This window comes from Corapipo altera, unplaced genomic scaffold (genome assembly GCF_003945725.1).
Source record: "Corapipo altera isolate COAL_440 unplaced genomic scaffold, ASM394572v1 60529, whole genome shotgun sequence".
Taxonomy (NCBI): Eukaryota; Metazoa; Chordata; class Aves; order Passeriformes; family Pipridae; genus Corapipo; species Corapipo altera.
In genome coordinates this window covers 1-10,260 of record NW_020885704.1, presented here as the reverse complement: position 1 = coordinate 10,260, position 10,260 = coordinate 1, and the positions used below count along the sequence as shown (strand labels likewise).

The 10,260-nt window shown below is 66.4% G+C and overlaps 2 protein-coding genes across 2 annotated transcripts; one reads left to right on the top strand and one right to left on the bottom strand.

Annotated features, from left to right (window-relative positions):
• Nucleotides 1-1,381: 1,381 nt before the first annotated feature.
• On the top strand, nt 1,382-6,215 carry SNX17 (sorting nexin 17). Its single transcript, XM_027631886.1, has 14 exons — nt 1,382-1,624; nt 1,833-1,950; nt 2,267-2,331; nt 2,407-2,517; nt 2,907-2,997; nt 3,164-3,251; nt 3,569-3,638; nt 3,756-3,848; nt 3,988-4,191; nt 4,509-4,631; nt 4,751-4,828; nt 5,016-5,090; nt 5,400-5,441; nt 5,530-6,215. The coding sequence occupies exons 1-14, from the start codon at nt 1,397-1,399 to the stop codon at nt 5,647-5,649; spliced, it is 1,506 nt and encodes a 501-aa protein (XP_027487687.1). The 5' UTR covers nt 1,382-1,396; the 3' UTR covers nt 5,650-6,215.
• A 93-nt stretch (nt 6,216-6,308) lies between these two features.
• On the bottom strand, nt 6,309-10,255 carry LOC113940738 (zinc finger protein 513-like; the record flags this gene model as incomplete). Its single annotated transcript, XM_027631887.1, has 3 exons — nt 6,309-7,394; nt 7,589-8,179; nt 10,114-10,255. Coding segments are annotated over 3 exons (1,485 nt in total), but the record flags the coding sequence as incomplete, so codon positions are not given.
• Between the last annotated feature and the right edge of the window lie 5 nt (nt 10,256-10,260).

Sequence of the window (10,260 nt, the reverse complement as noted above, 5' to 3'; positions counted from 1 at the left end):
TGCGGGCCCGCAGCCCCGGCGCGGTGGCGGTTCGGGATCGGGGCCGGTGCCGGTGCCGGGCGAGGCGGGCAGCCCCCGGCCCGCCGCAATCCCCGGCCTGCGCCCCGTGCCAGGGCCAGGCGAGGATCGGGCTCCGCCGCGCCCCGGGATCGGGTGTGGGGGTCCCTGGGGCGCCCCGGGGGTGCCCGGCCCTTGCCCTGCCCGGGGCGCCGCGGGCGGGGGCGGCAGCGCGCTCGGGCCCCGTCCGGTCCCATCCCCGGCTCATCCTGGCCCGCCCGTCCGTCCGTCCGTCCAGGCTTCCTGTTTTGCTCCGTGCCCTGCGCCGTGAGCGCCTCGGGAGCGGGGCCGGGGTACGCTGCGCTGCGGGACGGTGGCGGCCACGGAGTGCCCGGACGCCCCCCGGGGCCGGCAGTAGCGGACAGAGCCCCCGGGGTGGGTGGTGGCTCCGGGCCGGTGCTCTCGGGGTGAAGGTGGGCAGCCCTGGGCTCCACGGTCCCGCGGGGGACCCTCCGGTGCCGAGATCCCTCTCCGGAGGATTCCCCTTGGGAGCCCGAGGTGGGGTGTAAGGGCACGGACGCGGTGGTGAGCAGCGATGGAGGGACCTGGCAATCGCAGGAGCTGCGGTTGCACAAGACTGGAGGAGCAGGCAGCCCCCGAGACGTTTTGACCCCATGACCCCCTGCACTTTGCCCTCAGAAGTCACGGTGGCTCTTTGGGCAGGGGGAGACCTCAGGGAGAGCCCTTGGGCAGGCTGGGGACTGGGCAGGAGCTGTGACCCCACGGAGGGCCCTGAGTTGGGCAGGCGTGAGTGCTGTCTGGACCACCCGTGTCCTTCCTGGTCCCTCTGCGGGGATCCTGAGACACCGGGCTGGTGCCTTTGGGTTGGGAGGTGCCAGTGTGAGCTACAGTGCGGCTGTGCCAGTGCCTCTACTGAGCAGCCCCAGCGCTCAGAGTCAGGAGGGCACTGGGGGCAGCCACAGGAGGCTGAGCTGCCATGGCTGGCTGGAGGCTCATCCTCCCATCCTCCCAAACACTGCTCTGGGGATGCCAGGAGCTGAGGGGACGGTGCTGTCCCCTGGGAGGACGTTGCCCGTGGTGCTGGGAGCTGGGCTGTGGAGTTGCTGGGCCCAGAGCACTTGGCAGCCAAAGCTCTGCTCTGCCTGCGGTGTCAGAGGGAGCTGAGCCAGGGCAGAGGGGGCACTAGGAGGCACAGCCAGGAACCAGCTCCACGGGGTGCCCTGGGAGCTGGGAGGGGTGGCCTTGCCTCCTGGCTTGGGGACACTCGTGTCTGTGGGGCTGCAACAGGGCTCTGTGCTCCCTGTAGCTCGGCAGTCACAGGGTTGGGCCTTTCTGGTGTCCAGCACACACATCTCTTGGATGTGCTCATTCTTCCTGAATGGTTTTGACAATCTGTCCCTTGACAGGGTCCTCAGGGGCGTCGCCTCTTCCTGGGTGCTCCCTGAGGTGTCCTGTGTGCCTCGAGCTGGGCAGACCCTGGGTCCCCTCCATCCGGCATGTGCTGGGATCTGACTGGCGTCTCTCCCTGCAGGCCTACAACATCCACGTGAACGGGGTGTTGCACTGCCGGGTGCGCTACAGCCAGCTCCTGGGGCTGCACGAGCAGGTAGGGAGGGTGGGGGGAGCTGCGCTGCCCACTCCTGCTCTGTGACATCCCAGCTGACTTCTTGCACACTGCAGGTTGCCCACGTGGCTAAGGGATGCTGGTGAGCTCTCTGCTCCCCTTGCTGGGTCCCTGGGAATCAGCTGTGGTGGGGGCTCGGGACTGCCACCACATCCAGGGAGGTTCTCGCAGCACTCCGTTCTTTTCCCAGTTAAGGAAGGAGTATGGTGCCAACGTGGTCCCAGCCTTTCCCCCAAAGAAGATCTTCACGCTCACCCCGGCGGAGGTAGAGCAGCGACGGGAGCAGCTGGAGAAGTACATGCAGGCTGGTAAGCTGGCCTGCCTGCCCCAGCCCAGTCGTGCAGGGCACTGAGGCACTGCCCGTGGCTTCCTCCTGAACTGCTCCATTCTCCAGGGCCCATCTTGGCACTCCCAGTGTCACGCTGGCATTAGCTGGGCTTGTCCTCTGGATGCCAGCTGCTGTCCCATCCCCTGCCCTGCTCAGGCAGAGGGGGGCCCTGCAGGGGATCCCTGGCTGCCCCAGCACAGTCTGGGGGCAAACCGAGGAGTGCAGAGGGGCTGGGCACTGGTGTGGGTCCCTGTCCCTTCTCAGGGACTCCTGATTCCTCGCTCCCCTTCCCGCAGTGCGGCAGGATCCGATGCTGGGAGGCAGCGAGACCTTCAACAGCTTCCTGCGCAAGGCCCAGCAGGTGAGGGTGGGGCCAGGGCAGGGGCCCTCAGGCTGCACCCAGGGGCCGGGGTGCCAGTCCTGCTTCTCTCTCCAGGAGACGCAGCAGATCCCTACGGAGGAGGTGGTGCTGGAAGTGCTGCTCTCCAATGGGCAGAAGGTCAAGGTCACCATCCTCACCTCGGACCAGACAGAGGACGTCCTTGAGGTGCCAGAGCTCTTGTGCTGGGTGTGACCAGCTCCTCGTGCTGCATTCTGTGGTTTCCCACATGTGTGGGGTTCTCACAGCCCAGCAGCCCCCCCAGCCCTCCTTGCCACATCCCCACCCCAGAGCAGGGTTGACTTGGTGGGACTGAAGAGCTAGGAGCTGGAGAGGGTGTGCTGATGGGTATCTCTGGGGCCACACTGATGTCAAGGGGGCCCCCAGCTGTTTCCTGGTGGCAGTGATGCCCCAGGCCTGGCCTCAGAGCAGCAGAGGTGCTGGCTTCCTGCTGTTGAGAGGCCCCAGAAAGCACATGGGCTGGGTCCTGCTGCAGGGTCAGGATGCAGGAGTGCCACCTCTCTCGGGAAGTGGTGACCTCCTGCTCTCACTCCCAGGCTGTAGCCTCCAAGCTGGATCTGCCAGATGACCTGGTTGGCTACTTCAGCCTCTTCCTAGTGAGAGAGACCAAGGACGGAGCTTTCTCCTGTGAGTAGAGCCCACTGCAGTGGACATCTGCCCTGTACCCTGCCCGGAGTGAGGGCTGTGTGCTTGGACCCTGCCCTGGGTGGGAGGCCCAGCGGGTTCCCCCTGGCTGAGGGGTCTGGGGGGCACTGCTGCCCCGAGCTGCTGCTGAGCTGGTGTTTCCCCACAGTCGTGCGGAAGCTGCAGGAGTTTGAGCTGCCGTACGTGTCGGTCACCAGTCTGCACAACCCCGAGTTCCGGATCATCCTGCGCAAGAGGTGAGCGGGGGGCAGCAGTGGGGTGCTGTCTGAGGCTCCCTGTTCAGCAGAGGGACCCTGCTCTCCCGCCACTGCTGCCCACGTGGGCTTTGGCCTCCAGGAACACACCTGGCCATGACACCGGGGCATGGGCTGCCCTGCTTGGCTCAGCCCATCCCATGGCATCCTGTTTAGAGGGGGAGCAGGGCATGGTGACCAACGGTTACAGGAGAGCTGGCCAGAGAGTCAGCCTGGTGCCTCATCCCACAGGAGGATGATTTTCTCCCCATCACTGTTAGGAGCTGGGGAATAGGTTGACCCATGTGGTTCTCTTCCAGCTACTGGGACTCGGCCTACGATGACGATGTGATGGAGCATCGTGTGGGGTTGAACTTGCTGTATGCGCAGGTGAGGGTCGGTGTGGCCCAGCCAGGTGAGGAGGGGCACTGCACCCCTCAGCCACGGCTGTGTGTGGGCTCGGGTGGCTCCGAGCCCAGCTGCTCACCAGCCTCTGCTGCTTGGTAGACGGTGTCGGACATTGAGCACGGATGGATCGTGGTCAACAAGGAACAGCACCGGCAGCTGAAATCCTTGCAGGAAAAAGTCTCCAAGAAGGAGGTAGGGGAGGGTGTGATGCCGTGACTGGGGCAGTCCTGGTGCTGCACCAGCCCTGCTCCTGTGTGGTGCCGGGTTGGTCACCTGTTCCTGGCCTGGGTGGGCAGCCGGCGGTGCTGAGCATCCCCGGATCTGCCCGCAGTTCATCCGCCTGGCGCAGACCCTCAAGTACTACGGCTATCTCAAGTTTGACCCCTGTGTCACCGACTTCCCAGAGAAGGGCTGCCACGTCGTCGTCAGCGCTGGCAACAACGAGCTCAACTTCCAGGTGCGGCTGCCAAACGAGCAGATCAAGGAGGGCAGCTTCAAGGTCACGCGCATGCGGTGCTGGCGGGTCACATCCTCGGTGAGTGATGCCTGGGGAGCAGGGAGGGCTCCGGGAGGCTGGAGGGACCTGGCTGTGCCACCTCTCCCCAGGAAAGGTGCTGGCTCTGACGCTGGCTTCCAGCCCAGCAGGCCTGGGGAGGGTCCGAGTTGTGCCTTGGGGGATCGTTGGTGTGAGGACGTTCAAGGGGCGTGAGGGGAGCTGATGGTGGCAGAAGGCTGGTGGGCACTGGGCAAGTGTCCCACACCTGACTGAGCACTGCCTTCGGTCTGCACTGGGGCCTGGGGAGCTGCCACTTCCCCTCTGGAGGCTCCCAGGCTCAGTGTGTGCCCTTGCAGGTGCCAATGAGCAATGGCCCCTCAGGGAGCAGCCCGGGGAAGTCCGAGGTGAAGCTGGAGTTGGCTTTTGAGTACCTGATGAGCAAGGACCGGTTGCAGTGGGTCACCATCACCAGCCCACAGGTAGGGCTGCCTGCATGCTGGTCTGGCAGTGGCTGCAGGGAAAAGGGTCAGTCTGGGCCTGGTGTGGGTGTGGGAAGCGTGTGGGGTGTGTGGAGCCCCGTGACACCTCTCCCTTGCAGGCCATCATGCTGAGCATCTGCCTGCAATCCATGGTGGATGAGCTAATGGTGAAAAAGTCTGGAGGCAGCATCCGCAAGGTGAGAGTTGGGGCTGGATGGTGTCTCCGGGGTGGGATCCTAACCTGCCCCTGTGACTTCTTGGGGTCTGGGCTGGGCCCTGAGTGCTCCCCTCAGGGTAGGGCCAGCGGACAGATCCCTAGGGCCAATTTTAAGCCCCGGAGCTGCCTCCGGGGACCCTGCGGCTGAGCCGAGCTCCTCCCTGCAGATGTTTCGGCGGCGGGTGAACGGGGCCTTGCGGCGCTCGGACAGCCAGCAAGCTGTGAAGTCGCCCCCTCTGCTGGTGAGTGGGGCCCCGCAGGCCTGGGCGGGGCACATGCGCAACCATGTTGGGTAAGAGAGTCCATTGCTCCTAGAGAAGCCACTGTCCCTTTGGCAGGGCTGGGGCAAGCCCAGGGGACAGCAGGGCTGTGGTGCCCCGCTCCCAGACGACTGGGAAGGGAAAGAGGTCCTGGACCCACATCGGTGAGCCTGACTCCCTGGGGGAGGGAAGGACAGAGGGTGGCCTGGCCTCATCTCAGGAGGGTGGGTGGTGGGATGGGTGGATGTCGTGTCCTACGACCCCGAGCTCCTGACTGTCGTGTCCCCACAGGACTCACCCGATGCCTCCCGGGAGCCCATGGCCAAACTCTCGGTGAGTTGTGTGTGGGTGTGCCGGTGCCCTCATGCTGAGCAGGGAGGGGAGTTAGGAGGGTCCTCTCTAACATCTCCCCTCTCCACAGAGCAAGCTCACATCTGTCAGCCTGCGTGGGATCAGCCACTCCAGCTCTGCTAATGACGTGGGTGCTAACGACTTCCACGGCAATTATGCCTTTGAGGGCATTGGCGATGAGGATCTGTAGTGCCCCCCTTCCCAGGACAGCCCCGGCCCGAGTGAGGGCCTTTGCTGAGGAATGTACGACCTGCAGCCAGGTTGCAATCAACGTGCCTCTCACCTGCTACATCCACCTTCCCCTGCTCCCTGGGGCTGGGAGCTCGCCCCCAGCCTGCCGTTGCCTTCGGGGTGGGGGCAGCTGAACTCCTCCCACTGCTGGCTCCAGCTGGGAGACCCGAGCAGCGCACCTGGGCCGAGCCCTGGAGCAGTGGTGTGGGGCCTGGCTCAGCACAGGGGGTAGAGCTGCCCCTTCCCCAGCCGGGAGGGCCTGGCCCAGCCTGGGGGCAGCTGCTCTGGGCAGCCCCGGGCAGGCTCCATAATGCCAAATTAGTGTTTAGGTTTGTGCTCCGAGACAGAGTGCAGTAAGCTGTCTCGGGGGGCTCCGTGCCGAGCCCCCTCTAACCCGCTCATAGATGCCAGTGTAATCTAGGCTTGTAACCACGTATCTCCTGCTGCTCAGCCCGACAGAGCATTAATGGACAGTAACTGATGTTTACACACTGCAACAATGATTAAAATGGATCCTGATTGGTACTGGGCTGTTTGTTGGGGGGGTGCCCGCTGTCCCAACCTTCCGTGTGCTGTCCTTCCCTGTGGCAGAACAAGGCCCCCAGGGAGAAGAGCAAATAACAAAAGTGACTGTTTAATGCTTTTATACACAATATAAATTACACCGACCAGCATGGCAACAGCCATGGAACCAGTCCTGTCCTCCCCTCCCCCCCCTTTCCCCAAACCCCAGCAGAGGAAGGCTCCTGCAGGCAGGAACAGGCAGGTGGGGTGGCTGGGGGCATGGCAGTGCTGCCGGTCGTGGCTTCACCCTGCTCAGGCAGGACAGGGCTGCTGGAGGCCCTGGCGTAAGGCAGCCCTGAGCCCCTGCAGAGTCTCCTGCCCGTCCTCCCTCCCCCAGGGAGGGCAGGGGCCGAGGCCCCCCAGGCCTGCCACTGGGCTAAGTGCTGTCTCAAGGCAGGGCCGTGCCCACGGCCGGGGGGGCCAGGAGGGCTTTGGCATTGCGCGGGTTCACCCAGCTCTCGGCCGTGTGGCCGTGGATCTTCTGGTGGCGCTTGTAGTTGTCCCAGTGGCCAGTGGTGTAGGAGCAGTCCCGGCACTGGAAGGGCTTCTCGCCTGTGTGCCGCAGCATATGCCGCTTCAGGTTCATGCTCTGGTTGCAGCTGTAGCTGCAGAGGCTGCACTGGAAGGGCTTGTCGCCTGAGTGGATGCGCCCATGACGCTTGAGGTTGGCCAGGTTGCCACAGGCGTAGTCGCAGAGCTGGCACTTGTAGGGCTTCTCACCCGTGTGCACGCGCTGGTGCCGCTTCAGGTTGTCCAGGTGGGCAGAGGCGTAGGGGCAGAGCGGGCAGGCAAAGGGCTTCTCCCCGCTGTGCGTCTTCATGTGCCGTGCCAAGTGGTTGGGGTAGTGGGTGACAAAGGGGCAGAGGCTGCAGGCAAAGCCCTTGTCCCCAGTGCCCTTGCGAGGGCTGGCGCCCGGCTCGGTGCCCAGCACTGCCAGGCTGCAGCGCCCGCAGACCTGCTCAGCCAGGCCCTCGTCCTGCGCGAACCCATCGTCCAGCACCAGCCCGCACATGCGGCATGTGAAGGGGAAGAGTAGCTCGGGCAGCGCGGCCGCCTCCTCGCCCCGCAGCCGCGCACAGCCGGGCAGGAAGGGGCCACTGCCGCTGCCCACGTGCAGGCTCAGCTCCGGCAGCAGCGGCTCTGTGGGACAGACAGACAGGGCTGTGAGCGGGGTGGCACAGCACCAGTGGGGATCGGCTCTGCGAGGAGCCCCGGTGCCCCAGTGAGCCTGATGCAGTACATGGCATCAGGTCGACGGCAGGACCAGTGCCCTACCCCGGCCCCAGGGCCCTCCCAGCTGCTCTCCCCCCATCCCCACACCCCTCCACCTTTACCTGGGTCCTTGTCCCGCCGGTGCGGTCCGTCGCTCTCGGGCAGGCGGTGGCTGAGCATGTGCCGCTTCAGGTTGCGGCTCTGGCTGCAGCGGTAGTCACAGGCAGCGCACTGGAAGGGCTTGTCCTGGCTGTGGACCCGCTCGTGGCGTTTGAGGTTGCCCAGGCTGCTGCAGGCAAAGCTGCAGCACGTGCAGCGGTACGGCTTCTCCCCGGTGTGCGTGCGCAGGTGCCGCGTCAGGTTCACCAGCTGGGCGGAGGCGTAGGCACACTGCGGGCAGGCGAAGGGCTTCTCCCCGTTGTGTGTCTTCATGTGGCGCTTGAGGTGGCTGGAGTAGTGGGAGGCGAAGGGGCAGAGCTGGCAGGAGTAGACGATGCGCTGGCTGCGGCTGCCCTCGGCGCCAGCGCACTGCAGGCAGCTCTGCCCCAGGCTGGCAGCCAGCTGCAGCCCGCACTGGCGGCAGGGCAGGGCGGCGGGGCCGGGCTCGCCCCCCTCCTCGGGGTCACTCTCCACACTCAGCTGCTGGTACCCGGAGGAGCAGTCGTCGTCACTCAGGGCGTACGCTGGGATGGCGATCTTCCCCACCAGCGTGTCTGCTGAGAACACCGTGGGGATAGGGCAGCGTCAGCCAGGCTGGCCTGGGAAAAGCCCCTCCACCTGTGCCCTCGGTCCCAGAAGGGTCTGGGCAGCTGTACCCACCCTGTGGCACCCAGAGGGAGCCCGCCACACTGTGCACTGCAGTGAGAAGCCCCATGGCCACAGCCTGCCCCAACACCCTGCTGAGGGCTTGTCCTGGGCACCTCAGGAAACCCTGACACTTCTGCATGGCTGGCCAAGACCCTGGTGCCAGAAAGGGCAAGGGGATAGTGGTGGATCAGGCACCCACCAGCACTGCTGGGCCTGGCGGTTGGGAAGGTGGTGGGTGCAGCCCAGCCCAGGTAGGAGAGCTGGGTGCCCATAAAGCTGCTCCGTGCCCCCCTCGCTGTGCCACTGCCCCAGCCCCATGGTCAGCAGCTGGTCATGCTCCCATGGCCGACACCACGGGCCTCCAACACCAGCCCCCTCCATCCTGCAAGCAGTGCCTTCCCCAGCCCTACACAGCACTGTTGTCCCATGGCAGTGGGGGGAAAGGCTGTGCCAGGCTCTCAGGGGGCACTTCCCCGCTGGGCACAGACTCATCCCCCTGCAGCCCCTGTGCCCCAGATGTACCCCCAGGTTGGTGCTCAGGGCTGGAGAGGCAGGAACATGCAGCCCAAGCCTCACCACTACCAGCCACAAGCCGTGTCCTGCTGACCCTGTCCTGTTCCTGACCTGCAGCCCTGGGGCCTGTCAAACCCAACAGCTGCCTGTGACCTGGAAAGCAGCCTGGGCCGTACCCTCGCTGCTGCCCACCCTGCTGGGTCAAGCTCCCAGAGCCCCAGGCAGGCAGAGGGGTCAGGCTGATCCATGCTGTGGAATGGGGCGGCCCCTTCAGCCTCTGGGACCCTTCCACAAGCACTGCCTGGAGCGCAGACCCCAAAACAGGGCATCTTGCCAGGGAACCCTCGGCCCTACCTCAAGCCCTTTGCCAAGGGTTCCCCTGTCCCTTCAGCTCAGCCCCACACCAAGGGGCCCCCTGCTCCCTCAGCCCAGCAGCACCACAGCATCCCTGGAGCACCTTCCCAAGCAGCCGTGTCAGCGCTGCCCAGGGGGGACAATCTGTCCATCCTGTGGGCCCCAAGGTCCCAGTCCTGCTCCTGGCTGGGGCTGAGTGGGAGGACAGGGATTCCCAGCGGCTTTGGGCCCTGGCAACACCCACCTCCAGAGCAGCCGAGTGGCTGTCCCAACACAGGGAAGCACAGCCACATCTGCCAGGCAGCTGGGCCTGAGCCTCAGCAGCGGTGCTGGAGCTCAGCAAGGCCACCGAGCACAGGGAGCAGGGCTCAGCCCTCGGGGCAGCCACGGGGCCAGGCAGGCCCTGACCCCTTCTCTCGCCGTTCTATCCCCATGTTGCTCACTGCCAGGGGCAAGGAGTGAGGCTCCTGCCGGTCCCTGTGAGGCAGCTCCATGGAGCTGAGCAGCACTCGCTCCTCCGGCTGCCTCGGCTGGGACTGCCCCGAGCCCGGGGCACCGGGCCGGGGGTCTCGGGGCTGGGAGCGCCCCGGGGGCGTTTCAGCGCTGAGGGGGGCGGCAGGGCGGGACGCTGCGGCCGGGCCCGGCTCCCGGGTGGGCAGCAGAGCCGAGCCCGGAGCTGGGCGGGGGGCGGATCTGGAAGGAGCCCGGCCCCAGAGCGGCCGCGGGGACACGCCATGCCCGGGACCCTTTCCGGCAGGGAGCGCTCGGGGGTCGGTGCCGGGCGGGCAGAGCCCACCCGGGGGCCGGGCCTCGTCCCGCAGTAGAGGAAGCGAGGCTGGAGTCCGCAGCGGGCGGGCCCCCGCCAGGGCGGGCGCTGCCGGATGCGCGGAGCGCGGGGCCGGTGCGGCCGGGCCGCATCCCCGCCGGCGGCGCTGCCGGAGCGGGGCCGCGTCTCCGCGGGGGCCGCACGCACCTGGCGGTCCCTTCTCGGAGGCCGGGCCACGGCCCAGCAGCAGGTCCCCGGACAGCACCAGCGCCGCTCCCGCCGTCTCCTCGGTGCCGTCCTCGGCGTCCGCTGCAGCGCCCCGAACGCCGCGGGTCCCCGCCGGGCCGCCGCCGC

Excerpts from the sequence above, each read along its gene's own strand:
- SNX17 (XM_027631886.1), top strand. The coding sequence starts at position 1,397 with ATGGTTTTGACAATCTGTCCCTTGACAGGGTCCTCAGGGGCGTCGCCT. Across the intron at positions 2,518-2,906 it reads AGACAGAGGACGTCCTTGAG|GCTGTAGCCTCCAAGCTGGA; the intron begins GTGCCAGAGCTC and ends TCTCACTCCCAG. Across the intron at positions 4,632-4,750 it reads TCACCATCACCAGCCCACAG|GCCATCATGCTGAGCATCTG; the intron begins GTAGGGCTGCCT and ends TCTCCCTTGCAG.